This window comes from Haliaeetus albicilla, chromosome 4 (assembly GCF_947461875.1).
Source record: "Haliaeetus albicilla chromosome 4, bHalAlb1.1, whole genome shotgun sequence".
NCBI classification, from domain to species: Eukaryota; Metazoa; Chordata; class Aves; order Accipitriformes; family Accipitridae; genus Haliaeetus; species Haliaeetus albicilla.
The window spans coordinates 9,057,309-9,073,886 of record NC_091486.1 but is presented as its reverse complement, the minus strand read 5'-3'; the positions used below and the strand labels follow the sequence as shown (position 1 = coordinate 9,073,886).

The 16,578-nt window shown below is 38.2% G+C and overlaps 1 protein-coding gene across 16 annotated transcripts in view; it reads right to left on the bottom strand.

Annotated features, from left to right (window-relative positions):
* Positions 1-16,578, bottom strand: part of NCKAP5 (NCK associated protein 5) — a 392,323-nt gene that overhangs the window by 56,145 nt on the left and 319,600 nt on the right. For 14 of the 16 annotated variants that reach the window (XM_069780847.1, XM_069780846.1, XM_069780848.1 and 11 more), the window contains 4 exons: positions 11,463-11,567; positions 8,133-8,324; positions 3,775-7,628; positions 2,902-3,079 (listed from right to left, as the gene is read on the bottom strand). In XM_069780847.1, coding sequence (XP_069636948.1) covers positions 2,902-3,079; positions 3,775-7,628; positions 8,133-8,324; positions 11,463-11,567 — 4,329 coding nt within the window. The remainder of the gene's footprint in view (positions 1-2,901; positions 3,080-3,774; positions 7,629-8,132; positions 8,325-11,462; positions 11,568-16,578) is intronic. The other 2 variants (XM_069780844.1, XM_069780857.1) reach the window with 1 other exon arrangement.

The following is a 16,578-nucleotide window of genomic DNA, read 5'->3' as shown; positions in this document are numbered from 1 at the left end:
AAATGATTGTATCTCACCTTAAGCTCCAGCCAAGGACATGAAAAAGTATTGGAGAATGTGGAATATCCTTGGTGTGGGCTAAAGGATTATGTATTTCTGTTGGCTGGCCTTTAGAGAAAGTGCTTTTTTGATGAACACTAACGGGAAGCGTATCCCTCTGAAGGTGAATGCACAAGGCCGCCATTGGTGGAACATTGCTTTTTCCATAAATTCAGTGGCAGTCAAGCAGTAACGCTCTTTGCAGGAATAGAAATCAGAGGTAATTGGTGCCTATGTTATGGCATAATAGTGCCCCAAGTCTTTACCTGGCACATCACAAGAGAAGAGATTTAATCATCAAAAATTAAATAAGCTTTAAAGGAAAAACTTGCTGGAAAATTAATGGTAAAAAATATTATGGCCAGGATTTAAAGAGGCAGTATATATATGATATGCAGTTTTGAAATACAGCAGCTTCTGCGCTGAACCCGTATGACTGAATGCACTTGGTATTGTTCAAAGAAAAAAAAAGAAATCTTGTTAGTTTAGGGCTTTTCAAAAGATTTATGCTGTTTTCTCCAAAAGTATTAATTTTGTCTTTTTACAAGCAAAAAAATGCACAACAGGCCATTCTATTGCATGCGACTGTTTTCAGTCACAGCTATCTCCCAGTCCTTTGCAATCTGCTTCAAAGTAAGCAGACACCAAAGAATAACTGGAAATGATACTAATAAAATGCATGAACTTTGAATTTAAAGACTTTCCATTGTTTCTCTTGTAGAATTTTGGAGGACAAGATGAAATATCACATACTGTGGAATCTTAAGGTATATCTCTTTCATAAGTTAGCATTAAGAACTGTAAGGACGTTTTAAATCTCATTATTCTAGATGTCCTCAGTCTTTTGGCACTAGATATTTCTTTAGGAATTAAGTGCCACAAAAACCACAATATGAAACTCAAAAAGATGAAGCATATAATGTAACTTAACAATACAATAAATACTTTGACTCCCAGCAAAGAGAAGAGTGTATGGTGTAGGACAGGTAATGCCTTTTCCCCATGACTAACATGTACTTAAAAACTAAATAGTGTAATTAGCATTTCTCCATTATTTATGTATATTAAGGACAATCTTTGTAGTTCTCTGATAAACAAACTGTGTTTCTCAAAGATATACTTAAAGTCCTACATGACTATTATTGCTGCATTTAGAAAGACTTCACAAAATGACAGACAAAAAGCAGAGCAAATTATTGCAGCATTAGAAAATAATAAGTTAGAAAGAAATTGTAGAAGCAATGTGTAGAGTTTTTTGTACTTCTGTACAGTGAAGATATACCCTAAGCTGTCAGGACCATATTAAATGGGCCATAGTTAAACTGAGTGGCTCTGATAAGGGGCTCTGCTTTGCTATCAAAGTTCTAGATCAGTTGGATTGAATTTCCTGCATATTGCACATTTCCAGACTTTCATTCTCTCTCTTTCCTTTCAGTGACACTACAAGGACAGCCTTAGATATGCTTATAATTTGTGGTTTTATAATGCAGGAGACATCTACATTTTCAAAAAAGAGATGATACCACAGGAGTCAGGAGGAAGAAGTTTTCAAACACATTCATTCTACATATGTTCCTCGTAAGTTTTAAAAAGTGACCTTGCAGATGTTGTTAGGAAAGACATCTGCATTAAAGTAAAAAACCATTTGCCTGAAGTTGAAACCATGTGTGGGATACTTTAACCTTAAGCATCCTGAACATCAGTACAAAGCTAAGAGTTTTTTCCAGTTCCCATTATGAAGCTTTTTGAAATTTGTTTTACCCTTGAAACACATCCCGAAGAATTTGTATTTCAAATTCTCTCAGATGGAATAGTTGCATGTGTTGTACTTCAATAACTTAGTTTTATCAGAACAACAAAAGTAATAGCCTCAACTTCATGTTCAGTATTGTATTTGGCACAAGTCTTCAGACTATTTTGTGAAAATTATTGTTGATAATCATCATAATAATATGGTCAAGACAGCTATCAGCAATGAGAAAAGAATGCTCATTGAGTTAAAGCATCTCTGTTCTCCTGGTGCTTGGACTTTAAAACATCATGGGAAAGGCCCTTGCTAGGTAAGAAATTGCTCACTAAATTCTAAGGTTAATTATTAGAAGCTTCACAAGGAAGGGCACCCATTCAGTCTGACTTTAGGCTACAATCCTAGACTCTGTGTGTATGCTTCTTGATGCAGAAAAGTTAGCTACTCACATAACATTTCAAGAACCAGAATCTAGTAGCTAACAGAAAATAAAATGTTTTTTCTTCTGAATTGCAACATTCCTACTCTCTGGGTAAATTAAAGTATCAGGTATAGTTAGTACCTTATTGAAGCATAAAACTAACTACAGAGCATTAACAGGGAGATTTTTCCATGGTACAAAGAGAGTCATGGGTCAAATGTATGGTTTTGCTTTAGAAAGACTCCCTCTTAAGTGACAAATATTCCTAAATATGGTCAAATACTTTGCCTTTTCCCCATCAGCAGTGCATTTTTAGGCTTAATGATTTCTATAATGTTCAAAGGAATGTTCAACAGTGGCATGCCATTTTCAGGGAACGGGGAAAAAATGAAAAAAAAAAAAGAAAACAGTCCTATTATTTCACTCTACTACAGTATGATGATAGCATCATTGTGCATATATCTCCACTGGAACTGAATTGCCAGCAGAAGCAGTAGGATCTTCATGACTAGCTGTATAATCTGGCCTACAGTCAAGCTGCCAACTTTTGTATTAATTCACAATTCTCTAGCTACACAAAATCTTTCTATCATATATAAACAGTTATTATCCTGTTTTTCTGTACTGGCAATAAGGAACACATCCAGAAGTTAAAAAATAAGGTAATAATGTTTTCATGTACTAAAGCACTTACCAGGGTCTGATTCTGCATTTCCATATCAATTTTTGTGTTGCTGTTTTTCTTGTGGTTTCCTTGAGAGCTGATAGAGTTGCTGTGAAGAGAGGAGCCCTGGGAGCTGCCCTTCGACACACTCCTGTAGGAAACATTATTTGATCCACTTTCTGTCTGCTGAGCTGCTTTCTTATCAACTCTGCAGGTAGAGAGTGATTCCTCTGATAAATTACATTGCCCTTCTTCAATCACTCTACTTTTCCATTCCTTTAATGTTTAAAGTAACCTCTCTGTATCTTTCTGTCTCTAGACCTTTGAGTGATAAATGTTTCTAACTAGCCTTGATCAAATCTGTCACTTGCAATTTCAGGTAGTATATCAATTTAGTCTTTCACATACAATGATTTATATTATATTTGGGACTGCTGTGGGGCAAACGTGAAAACACAGTATAACAGTTGCTAAGTTCTTCTGTGACCAAAGGTTGTGGTAGCTAGAAATGTAATTAATTCTGACTAGTTACCAAATATATGTTTGCTGGTTACAATACATGAAGATGGAATGCACTAAAACACGTACCTAATTATCCTCTATCTTTACACACCATCTGCCTAGATTCTCAATTTCTGGAATCATTTGAATTTCTACCAACTTGGATGTAACTTGCCATTCTTTAATTTCAAAGGCCATTGGTTTGGTTAACAAAGTAATGTGAACAAAATTATCACCTCATCATTAATGTTTTTCCCCATACAGATTAAAGTCCTGATAGCATAACTACTGATTACTACTATGCGTTCTTAGCCTAAAAGGAACATACATTGAACTTAGCATCTGAGCATCTGTAAAGCTACAGTCTACAACACCACATCCCAGATTGTGTTAGAGTTTTACCTGTTTAAAAGCTCTTTCATAAAACTGTCTTTTGCTGAGTATGTAGCTGTGGTGGAACCTTTGACTTGTTCACACTCAATCTCACCAGGCGTGTCTTGTGAAGGTTTCATAATTTTGCTCTCCATGACATCAGCTAAAATGTCACCATTGTCTGTTTTCCTGTTAATATCATTTTCTATTACACAGTGCTGTTCAGTTTTCTTTTTTTCTTTTCTTCTCTCTAATTTTGCCTGCTTAATTCCAAATCCTGAAACTTTTGCATCTTTTTTTTCTACCTTTGTTTTAGGAACATCAGTTTTCCTGCTACTCAGTGCCGGGAGCTTACTCTTTCGAAAGCCAAACCAACTAGCTATAGAGGGTCCAGTCTTTTGCTTAGTCTCTGCAGTGGGAGATTTGGTTTGTCCCTGACCCTTTTGCACATTTTCTTGGATGCATAACATGACTTTCTCCTCTATTGTAGGTTGTAGAGCCGGTGAACTCAAAACATTGGTAACATTCTCAGAGGCTTCTGCTAACTTTAAAGACATTTGCTGTCTTTGTGACTTTGTTGCTTCCAGTTTATGAGGACACTTTATTCCACCCAAGCTTTGAAATGATGAAATTTGTTTGGAAGATACAGTAGCTGATGCTTCTAACTCCAATTCTGCTGGCAGAACACTTTTTTTACTTAAAACTTCGTGTTTAAAACTTTCAGTGCTTTTCTCACTCTGGACAGATAGACTGTGCACATCTTTCTGACAAAATGGTTTGTTTCCATCACATTTTGAAGTGTTGTGAAACAAGTCTACTTTTGAAGATGATCTGAAGGGCAGTTTGCTTGGGCTTCCATGCTGACTATTGCAACTACTCATATTTCCAAGAGAACCTTGTCTAGAATAAGAATTTTCTGTGGTTTTAGGAGTATATGAAACAGTCTCTGGTGTCACTGTTGACCCAGGAATGGCCTTGATTTGAAGTCCTTCCATGGCTGAGTTCTGCCTTGTTAGAGAATTTCCTCTATCAGAAGTGTTTGTAATAATCTGAGTCCGTACTTTTCCAAGACCTTCTGTCACAGGGGCAGATGGCTTTTCCCCTGTATGAATGCTAAAACTCTGACTACGAGCTTTTGCTCCGTTCATGCCCAGAGCTGGTTTCAAGTGCGACTTGTTGCTAGAAGAAACAGATCTCTTAACTAATTTGTTTTCTAATCCATCTACTCTGTCTACCACCAAGTTGCAGTTTTCATGTGAATGAGGTGATGCTGTATCCATACCAAGTCCCACAGTAAAATTATTTTTTACTTCAGTATCGGACTTAGAGTCTTTTAATTCAGCCTCTGTTGCACCTCTGGTGGTTACACACATAGATTCATTTTGCTTGTACTTACTTGAACTCACATTACTTTTGGAAGCTGCATTTATACTGTCTTTTTCCTGCTTCCCTGGTACAGTAGAGCTCTTTCGGAGAAGTTGGGGAGATTTGACAAATAATTTCAGTCCTACAGGCAGACGGGTTTTCATTCCTTTCTCATTAGAGTTTTGGGTTGCATGTGCAGTGTCACTACCATGAAACAGTGTTGACAACGCGGAATTGTTTACCTGAGATAGTAAAGGCTCACTTGTGCTTGTTGTATGACATTGAGGAGTTGCGGGGAGAATGTTTGGCATCTTTTGTGTCTGATCCACTCCACTGTCACTGGGAGTATCTTTTTTGCTGGAATATGTGTCTTGTGAAGAAGTTTTTTCCAATGACGGACAACCTAGAGAAAAGGACCTGGCTGTTTGAAAATCTGTGTTGGAAAATTCACGATTCCTGTGGAGACCCAGCTGATTAGGGTTTTTTGGGCAGACTTGCTTTGTGGAAACTTTGGAAAGTACTTGGCATGCACTGTGGGGTTGCTGAGATATGCACTTATTTTGCATAATTGCTTCTGCATTTTCTTGAAGGTAAGATAATTCAATTTTGGCCCCAGAAGATACATTTTTTGCTTGCATTTCATGACTAGATTGATTGTGAAAGCCAGAGCTCACAGTTCCTTTTAATGGTGATGATTTCAGTATGTTTTTTGCTGTTTCACTGGGACCAGCTCCTCCTAACTTTACTGCTACAGGTGGTGAAGGAGCGTAATTAGGCCGAATCAACAGGGATGTTGACCTGCCTGGAGGAAGGGGTGGGGACGGTGATCGGGCTTCTACAGTTGCTAAATCACAATGAAAGTCTCTGGTTGGAGGTTCTCCATAGTCACTGGGCTCTATAAGGTGCTGAGGCAACAGCGGTGATGTGGGACTCTGACTCTTTGGATACTTTGACCCGTCACCTCTGCCTGGACGTTTCAAGCTGGGTAGGGGGTGGGCAGGGGTCTTTGGAACCTGAAAGTCGACTTTTGAGTCAAAATTATGAGGTGGACTTTGTGCCTTTTTGAATTTTGAAAGCTTTACAGGTGGCAGAGCAGGTGATTTTTCAAGGGTTGCAGGGCCCACTGGTTGAGCTACAGGGGTCTCCTCACTCTCCATCACTGCAGTTTTTTGTGGAGAAAATCTACCTCTGCTGGGTATTTTAGTCAAGTTTGGCTTTTGACTGATTCCTGCATGCACAGTGGAACTTGAATTGGCCTTGTATGATACATCATACACTGGCTTAACTAGTTTTTGTCGTGGAGTATTTTGCAGTGTGACTCTTCCACAGTGTGAAGATTCACTGCAGGTCATGGGGACAACTGTATTTTTATTCCCTGTATTATCTTCAAGAGTCTGTTTCTCGGTTTCATCTTCAGGTCTCTCTAAAGCAGTGTAGTTTCTAGCATTGGTTCCTGTCTGCAAATCAGTTATTCCCTGAGGTATAAGTTCAGTATATTCTGCACTGGACCTAGTTTGTGGCTGGTTGATTGAAATTTCATTTCTTGTTACAGTGACAACTCCAGTTTGATGTGAGCTGAATTCAATAGGCTCACCATCCTCAGCATCAAATATTACAGTAATGCACTCTTCAGAAGAGGTCTTTTTTATAACCTTTTGCTGTTTAATGAAATTACATGTCTTTGGCCTCATGTCTGAGTAAGAAGATATCTGTTTTTCTTCTTTGTCAGTGGATACAAACTTAGAATTCTCCGTGACTTTGAGCATGTCAGAGGTCTTTGTGTACTTCTCAGTAAAAGGACTTGCTAATAAATCTGATGGACTTTTCTCATCACTGCTTTCTATATGCAGTTCATCCAAGACTTCATTGTCATCAGTATCTGAAAGCTGAAAATTAAGGTCCTTCCAGCCTATATTAGCATGGCTTTGATTTAACTGTAACTCAGGCAGCTTTGCTCTGGTGCACGATTTCACTTCTGCCTGAAATCCACTGACAAAGCTAGTCAATTTTTCAGGTCTTTCCTTTGAATTAAAATATGAACTTCTTTCTGGTAAATGTTTTCTGTTAGGATCCCAGTCAAAGAGACTGTCAGATATGCTGTGAGTTAATTTGTTACAATAGGTCCTGCAGTCTTTGCTTGGTACTTCCTGCAGCAACAGTAAGGATGAAGAGTCGTCATCTGCATCATCATGCGAATCTGAATCATAAGAGAAAGTTTTGTTATGTTCAATGCAAATACTTCCTATTTCCATTGGCTTACAATGAGTCTGTTCATTATGGCTGCCACATTTAACTCCAGGGGAATATATTCCTTCATTAGAGTTCATGCAATCTCTGTAACCCCATTTTGATATTAGTGAAGGTGATTCAAGTAATATTTTTTGCTTCTGTAATTTCTTCAGCCCTTCTAAGATATGGTTTTCCTTGATACGAGTTGGAGGTAGATCATCTGCAGGACTTGAGAGGTTACTTGGGAGCGAAGAACCAATGCTTATTCTTTTATCCCAGCTCACAGATGACTGTTAAAACAAAATAAAACTCACATATTACTCACAAGTGCTGTTAATAAAAAGTGTTACCATTTTAGTGAAGAGATTTAAGAGTTGCATAGGGCATTACATTTCATCCATTGCTATTAATAGCAATGTTCTTTTTCAATAAAGGATTTTCTAGTGGTGTGAAGGCTGCAGTGCATTTAAAACCTGTAGGAAGAACAACATGAATGGAAGGATTAAGATAAAGAAGAAGAACAATTTGGATTGTGAAAGACAGAATAAATGTCAGAATGAGGAAACTGTGAGCAAACTGGAGTGATAAAGGAATTGTTAAAAAAAAAATTAAAAGGGGGGAGAGCGAGAGGGAGGGAGACATCAGGGAGAGAACCCTTACTGAGTTTAGTGACAACTGTTTTAAATATAACAGAGAGAAGAAAGTGGAAAAAATTTCTGAAATAGGCAGCTTTTCAATTAATCTTGTTTCAGATGAATTTAAGCTAGTAAATGAAGACAATTAATTTGATTTACCCTTTTGCTGCATGTCTTTCCATCATTCCAAGTGTAGGAGGAACCACTGGAATATTCACTGCAAGCACTTGAGAGGGAGAGTTCACTGCTACTGCAGCTGCTCCGGGGATACAGGCGGCTAGGACCTGTCATATTTAATTGACTCCGGCATTTCAAGACAGGTATACTGGTTTTCACATTCTGCTGGCATTCCTAAAATATGAGAAGAAATAGAAATATCTTATGGGTGGAAAAAGATCATTTAACTTTCCCTTGATTAAGAAGGACAAAGAAAAAGCAAGTAAGCTACTTACACCTTCCTGTTACGCCATTAGCATCTGGTGAATTTAATACAGAGAACTACATTAAAAATTGCTAACATTTTCATTTGTCAGGGGAAAAATCCACAGTCCTCCATATTTTCTTCCTTATTCTTGAACCAGTATTCTGCTCTTCTTTTGCTAAAAATTATTCTGAGTCTATTTGAATTATGCTTTGTACATAAGCAGCGTGCTCCAGTAAGATACAGAAAACAAAGTTATAAGAATACAAGTACATCTTGACAACTGCATTATAGCCCTACAACGTAACAGATGAGGCTGTACACCCTGGACAAGGTAAATTAATTTAGTATCCCAACCAGAATGTCCACTGAGAATGGAATCTCTCCATTACAGTCTAATTTTGGTTTCCTATCTAGTTCAAAGCTTTGTCTAAGAAACTCTCTGACGTAGGACAATCCATCTTTGTGTCGCTCGCAGACAGCTGAAGCCTCTTGCTTATGCAATTTATTGACACTTTATGGCTGCCTTTAGTACTTGTGTAGTTATCACCCCTCTCCAAATGCAATTTCAGCTGACTGTGACTAAGTGCCAGCTTTGAGGAAGAGAGTAATGAAGAGCAGATAGCACTTTAGGTAAAATATTAAACCTCTGTAGGAGTATCTAGGATGCCTTTAATTTGTTTTCAAACTAATACTCTTGTGCCTAACAGTGCTGGAGCTTCTTTAATGTTAAGTGCCTGCACCATTCTGTTATGCTATTCTCCAGTTTCCTTACAGAATCAGATATCTTTTTAATTACCAGGAACACCAGACAGAGTGACACGACTCTGTTTCATAAAACTTTGCTTTGAATTTCATTAAGGCAAGCTCCAACAATATTTATTGATTTTTGTACGTAGATATACCCCAAATTAATTTTGCTTGGATTAAAATTTTACCTTTATAGTCAGGAAGACACAAGAAATCTAAAGTTATCGGATCCACAAAACAATTATCAAAACTGTATATGCAGTAGACACAGCTTCTTCATGCGAATCTCTGGAAAAATGCTCAGTTTGTAGGCACTTCTCATACACTAACATGTTTATTGGCCTTCTGCTAATTTCTTCCATTTATTCCCCCATGTCCTCCCATTTACTACTACTAGGGTTGAACCTTTTTTCAGTTAAACAGGAGAGAGCAGAATTTTTACTGCTGAGGAGTTCATGAGTACAGCTGTTCATCGCTCAACTGACATAATAACGTTCTGTTTTTGACAAACGTAACTACAGGGCAAATCATTATTTTCTGTCTCAGGCAAAACCTATGAATGGGAAAATCATTTAGAGGTAGCAAGAGCACATTTCACCTCTGGGAGTTATCGGTACATGTTCTCCTAGGAAGTCAAATGGATGCAGGAGGAATAGCTTTAAATCCACTGGCTCTGGGAAGAATACATCTTTCAGCATCACAGGCAGGCTGATGCCTGTGTTCTTGGCTCTGAAACAGACTTTCTCGCTTTGTTGAGACAAATTACTCTTTATTTCTGACATTGTGGCTCCCACAGGAGACCCTCTCTCATCAGCCTCCTCAGCTATGACGATGTCGCTCCCTGTAAGGTTGACTGTATAGAGGCCAATGGCAGCATCTGCTTGTTCTGGCTATTTCGTTGCTTTTCAGCTGTGGCATTGGGAAAACATGCCATGTCAAATTTCTGCCCTTTTTGCTAGGCTATGTCCCAGTCATTACATTGTTTAAGGGAAGGATGACTGTAAAATCCTTTCCTATAAGAATCTCCTGTAGGAGAGAAGAGGACATCACAGCATACTGACAAGTACTGCCTTCCTTTCCTGTCATCTTCAGCTAGTCTGAGAGCCCTTCCATCCCCTCGCTTTGTTTCCTTTGCACTTAAAGAGAGGGGAAAGGCATTTGGTCCTACACTTTTAGCAATGAAAAATATGCAGATATCTAAGCAAAGCAAAAGAACAGTATATTATTGTAATCCTTATTGTTTAAGAGATGAGAAAATGTGCAAAAAATATCGTGCCGTTACAGATTCTGAAGTCTATCTACCCAATTTCTAGATTGCATTCAGATCACTAAAGAGAGAATGGAATTTTCTCCCGTGATTTGCCTTTATTCTCTAAATTATCCAAGAAAGTAGTTTGAATAGTATGTTTATGATGCATTAATTAAATATATTTAACTTGCATATGGGTCTATTAACTGACATGGTGAAATTTTAATTTTTTGTAATCATGACTCTTAAGTAAGTCATTACCTTTAATGAAATTAGAGTAAAAAGGCCTGAATGTAGTATTACAATTTAAATACATAATTTTCACTAGAAATCACAGAAAATTGAAAGAATCAGACTATTAAATACAGAAAATTCTATATTTGAAAAACCTAACCTGAAGACTTAATTACATATAATGCAAAGGATTGTTAGCATTTTTGTGAACCTTTGAAAGAATGCCTTTTCATTAAAGTATGTATTACAAAGGAGATTACATTTTTGTTGACACTACTATACTTCAAGATCAAAGGCACAGGTTCAATATTCTGTTCTTGTCCTCTTTGCTTCCCTCTATCTTTATGTGACTTTTGTTTTTTAAGCTACTTTTCTTTTTGACAATGAAACATGAAAGCCACAGTGGCTAACGTTTTGCCAAATAAGCACAAAGCTAACCCCATCTGAAAAAAAAAATAAAATGCAGAGCCCATGAATTTTTAAAAGTTCATACATAATATATCATAAAAGTAGGATGAATAATACAGTGTATGGGCTTTAATAAAAAGCTCCTTGACCATTTGTCAGAGATTCTGAGATGTAATCAATACCCAAAAAGGTATATTGGGGACATTGCTAAGATTTACGCTTTTTCGCACAGAGTGACACTATCTGCTTACTATATCAACTGAGGACACAATATTGAATTTCAGAGAACAGAAGGAAGAAGAAGTATTGTTATCTGCCTCAACAGTGTTTCAATTCAGAGATCAGCTTTATGGCTCATGCCTGACATGAGACTTCAGAGGCAAAAGGGAGGGTTCCTGAGGGGTACAAGGACAGCACAAAAACTCACGTGAGTCTGAGCATCAGCAGTTCGAGATTGCATCAGGCTTCTGTTTCGTTCTACTTCTGAAAGCAAATCCCCAGATGAGAGGTCTAAGATGCGTGAATGGAGTTTCTGGGGGGGCAGAAGGGAGTGAGCAAAGCATAAGCATTTGTCAAGTATGCAGCAGATCAGCATTTTTAAAATTCCAAACTCTGCTGTTAAATTTCAAGGGAAATGAAGACCCCGAGGTAAAAAAGGATTTGTTCCAATTTGAAATGTTGCTCTTTGTTCTTACTTTGTCCAAGACTTCCTGTCTGCAGAACAGATCATTCTTCATCCAAAACAAACTCTACTTTTTCTTCTAGTCACTGTTTTGCAACTTATCATTACTTCACACGCAACAATGACAAATGAACACGAGTCCCACCATTATCCATAGAGTTTGACAGGTTTCAGGAAAAAAGCATAAAAATGAACTACAAAATTAACATTTATAAATCAATCAACATGTTAATGTTGTTTTATTTACGAGCTGTTACACCTTGAGTGAATGATTGCAGAAGTGACCCTATTTTTTAAACAGCATTGATCTGCTGAAGGCCTCCTTTGCACACATTTTAACTCAAAGTCATTAATGTCATCTGTTAGGAACAATTAATGTGAATAGAAAATAATTGCATCAGGGAACTAGGGACTCAGAGGATTTTGTGCATTAATATTCACATGCTGTTCGATTATATACACAGTTCTTTTTCCAGTTTTGCTTCGAAGGATGGCTAAGCTTGTGCCTTTTTCTCCATGTTCACCTGTACACTAATTACAAAGGCTTTCAGTGTGCATTAAGCCTGATTTGTTTTAATTGCAGTTTCAATAAAATCCATGATTTATGTGAATGCCTTGGCCGATGATTTCAAAAGAAGAAATATCTGCAGTCTTGTCAGTCATTGGACCAACATATCATGCAACAGGCAGTATGGATCTGACTCACAGTCCATTGAAATCAATGAAAAAGGACTTAAAAAAAACCCCAAACAAAAGGACTTTGGATCAGGGTCTGTTCATTTTCCTATTAATTCTCCAGGCTTGCAGTCTGAGAGACCACAGCTACTCGCTCCTCAGCACCGGGGCACTCAGCTTGGAGGAACAAATGGTGCAGCCCCTGCCAGGGCACTTTGCCAGGGGCACCCTGTGAAGGATGCAGCAAACCATGGAGACTTGTTGAGGCTGCATGAGCGGCCCATCGCCCTGTCCATCCAAAAAGCCTGGTCAAAGAGGGAAAAAGAATCTGTAGCCACAAAAGCCCCTCCACACTGTGCAGTAGTAGTAACGGCAAGACAGTTCTTTGCAGGCCCCTGAAACATCAGTCACGCAATATCTTATGCCCAGCTACTCCCCAGCCCCCTTGCTTGGTATCCACTGCAGAAATTCATCTGCTAGAGAGCAAAGCAGGCAGCCATTCCTACAGCCTCTGTCATCTGCATGCTGTGCTTCAGGCATCTATTCCAGACAATCTAGCAATTTTTTTAAAAAACTACTCATTATAAATTTGGGAGTAATTTCTCAAGAGCTACATATACACCCAGGATTCTTCAGGAGGTACTATCTGTTGCAGACAGATTATGGAAAATATTTTCAATGATCAATATTTTGTATAAACATATTTTGTCCAATATATTGCTGAACAGAATAAAATGCTACAAGCACTCAGTATCCGAGATACTTTTCATTATAAATATTAATTACATATAGGCTATGTGCTTTTTAACATCTGTGATGCCTATCACCTAGTTATTCAGCGTGCACCTTTTAAAGTTACTAGAGTTACTGTCAGGTGTTTGTTCAAGATTTATGCTCCAGGTAAAATGCCTTCCCAAACTCACAGATTTACTGACTTCATACACGTGTTGTTCTTGACAATAATTCCAAATGCATTGTTGAACCACCAGAGAATTCCACTGTTTTCAGAACCAGGAGTCACTGATGTTATGAACAAGTGGTGTACTGGCTTTTTGCAGAGGAATTAATTACTTTCTCCAGTGAAACCAGTCACCTGATTTTTGCTTCCAGAGATATTTTAGCGGAAGTTACTATAGCCAGATCTGCACATTACAGATGATGACGGGGGACATCTGTGATGGATGAACATTTATACTTGAACATTTATTTTCCCAGAAAAAAGTATCCTAGAAATAGTGCTGTAGGAGTTTTATAGTTGTAAAATTGTCTTCCCATTTTTCCAGCAAAGCTTTTTAAATACCGCATTATTTAATTGGTAACATATATGCACCTCAATAAGGGAAACTAAATATACCCCTATAATGTCATCCAATGGAATTTTGTGTGCTGCTGTTATTGTCCATATCAGACATAAGAGCAGAGATCAGCCCATTTGGAACAGGCAAAACCCAGAAGCAGTTTTTTGGCCAGTGGTAAGATGTAGCCCCGCAGAGCACACTGTAAACGGCTCGGAGTTACAGGGGCCCCTCCACACTGGCTCAGTGACCAGAAGGACTGGGCAGCACATGGGTCGTGCTGTGTTTGAATCATCTTTGCCAGCATTAAACTCTGTGGCTCTATAAAACTATAATAACCAAGGTGAATCAGCAGACTAAAATGATTAACAAAGAAGGAAAGTGTGTTCTCAAGATGTATAATGTGATTATATTTCCGTATCAAACAAGAGATCACCACATTGGGAATATTCACACACACACATATGCAAATAAACTAACAGACACAGGGCCAGCATAACGAAGTTTGAGATCATTAATTAAATATAGTCACACAGCACTGAAGCAAGTAATCCAATTACAAAAGAAAAATGATAAGAAAATTGGTTTTTTTCATTTGTTTTTTCTTTTTCTGTCTCCATTTTCTAATTAAAAAAATAGGAAAAACTATTTTTTAAAAAAACTCATTAACGATCCATTTAAAATCAAGTAACAGATTGTGCTAACTATGTATCTTGATTCTGACTTCTTCTCAGATACGCAAAATATACTGTGTCCTTTATGGTTATATTCTGATGACAGTCACATAACTAGATCAAGGAGTTACTGCGGTCTTGAAAATTGTACAATATTAAAATCACTGTTGATACTATCATGATGCAATGCAACAAAAGGTAGACCACAGCACAGAATGACTTCCACAGAAAAGACCACATCAGTTTAAATGAATACTTAAATATGAAACTGAGGAGTTACAACTACAAATCCACGTCACCTGCCCCATTTATTGGTGCCCTATATAATGATAAGGGGAAACTGGGCAACATTTGTACATGGTGGGGAACGTCGGCCCCCCTGAACACAGGAAACCATCAGGAGCATTGGACTGCAGAACTGAAAACCCTGAGGGAAGTGAATACAGCATGGGCTGGGCCAGCCTGCTTGGAAATTACCCTGTACTGAGTGCTGCTGGGGCAGCTGTGAACGAAAAAGTTCGTAGCATCTTAGCTACTGGACCCGTGTCCCTGCAGAAAGCGGGTGCTGAGAGGTACAGAGGCCAGGGCCGAGCAGAAAGTGCCTCTCTATGGCTGCCTGTGACCAGCAGCAGAAAAGCTCCTCCTTCACCTGTGAGATGGGTGTAGAAAAGGCCGTGCCCTTTGTGGCTCAATGTCAAGATTAACTCCCATAACCCCCATGAAAAACAAACCCAAAGTAATTGATAATTTAGGTGGAAACCCATTATATCAAGTGCAATAGGAAATACAATTATCTGGCAGGCAGATAACCAATCCATCAAATAGTAGGCCAGTTCCCCCTCCCCCCAGCAGCATCCTTATTAAGGCTTTCTAGGAAGATAAAAGAAGGCTACTACCTGCTGGCATGAGGCAATATTACAGAGAGACTCCCCTAACTATTGTGCCTCTTGACTGTATCTGTGCAGAATATCTATCAGCTCCCATCTCCTTTTTGAAACGTCTAATGGCCTGCAGCATTGCCAGAACAATTTTCAATGAATTATGCCAAACTGTACACGGCTCTCCAATATTGGATGAGTTAATTGCTATTAAATCCATTGGCTTTGCTTTTCTCACAGGAGCCAAAGTCCATCATTCACAAGAAAGAAATTCTCTCTCTAGGTTCTAAGGAGACATTTTCATCCTGGCGCTCCGTGCCAGAGCTGTAAATGTTTGGTACGTGTGGCCTCCTCCCGTCTTTGCTGTTATCTGAGGCCTCACAAACCTGAACAGGCATACTCAGGACTGCTCTCCTGTATAACCCGACCACTGTCATTGGACTGGCAGGGAATACCTTTTCTGCAGCCTTCACACCACTCATTTTTAATACTTCTCGGCACAAAGAAGATTCCACTCAAATCCACAGTCAGCAACATCACCGCTCCAATTCTACCCCTGTTGTACTAAATGAGTTAAGTCTCAATAACTCCCCAAAAATGTGCAAAAAAATGCACAACACAAGAAGAGTGCTGATATGGTGATCTCTTTATAGGTGTGACAGAGGGTCATGAAAGACAAGAGCTCTTTCTAGCTCACTTTTTTTCATAATCATCTGACCTGTCTCACTTTCCTGTTCCCTTGTTCATCTTTAACTGTCATATCCATCAGAAGCAGAGTGCAGTTATGAATTAATCACATCTAGGATGAGCTTTAGTTTCAAAGGTCTTACAGAAATAGTAATCTATACTACATTTCCATTACACCACAGAAGACAGCAGACCAAAGAAAGAAAAAAAATATGGTTAGGTCTGCAATTTACATACTATTAGTTTATGCAGCAATATAATCTTTCATTAAACTAAATCTTGATTTTTTTAGTCCTTAGATACATTGCAGAGGGGATGTTAAGCTGGAGATGAGAGAACATCCTTCACCTATTCCATCAGAAGTTACCTAGATAAAGAACACACACTATTCAAAGTATGAACTGTGAACTTCTCATACACTAAATACTCTGAAATAAAGAAGAAAGTATAGTCAAGGAAAAAATAATCAAACCTCCGAAGTAGAAATAGATTTTGCCTCTAGACAAATCAGAGTTTGTAATATATATGCTTTTGACATATGGTAATTCTGCTCTCTAAAGAAAGCAGAAAAAGTGGTTGTCAACAGAAAACAGCCAAATGTGAAGCAAAAGTGAAAGCTGCAAAAAGATGCTTCCATTTTATTTAATTCTAA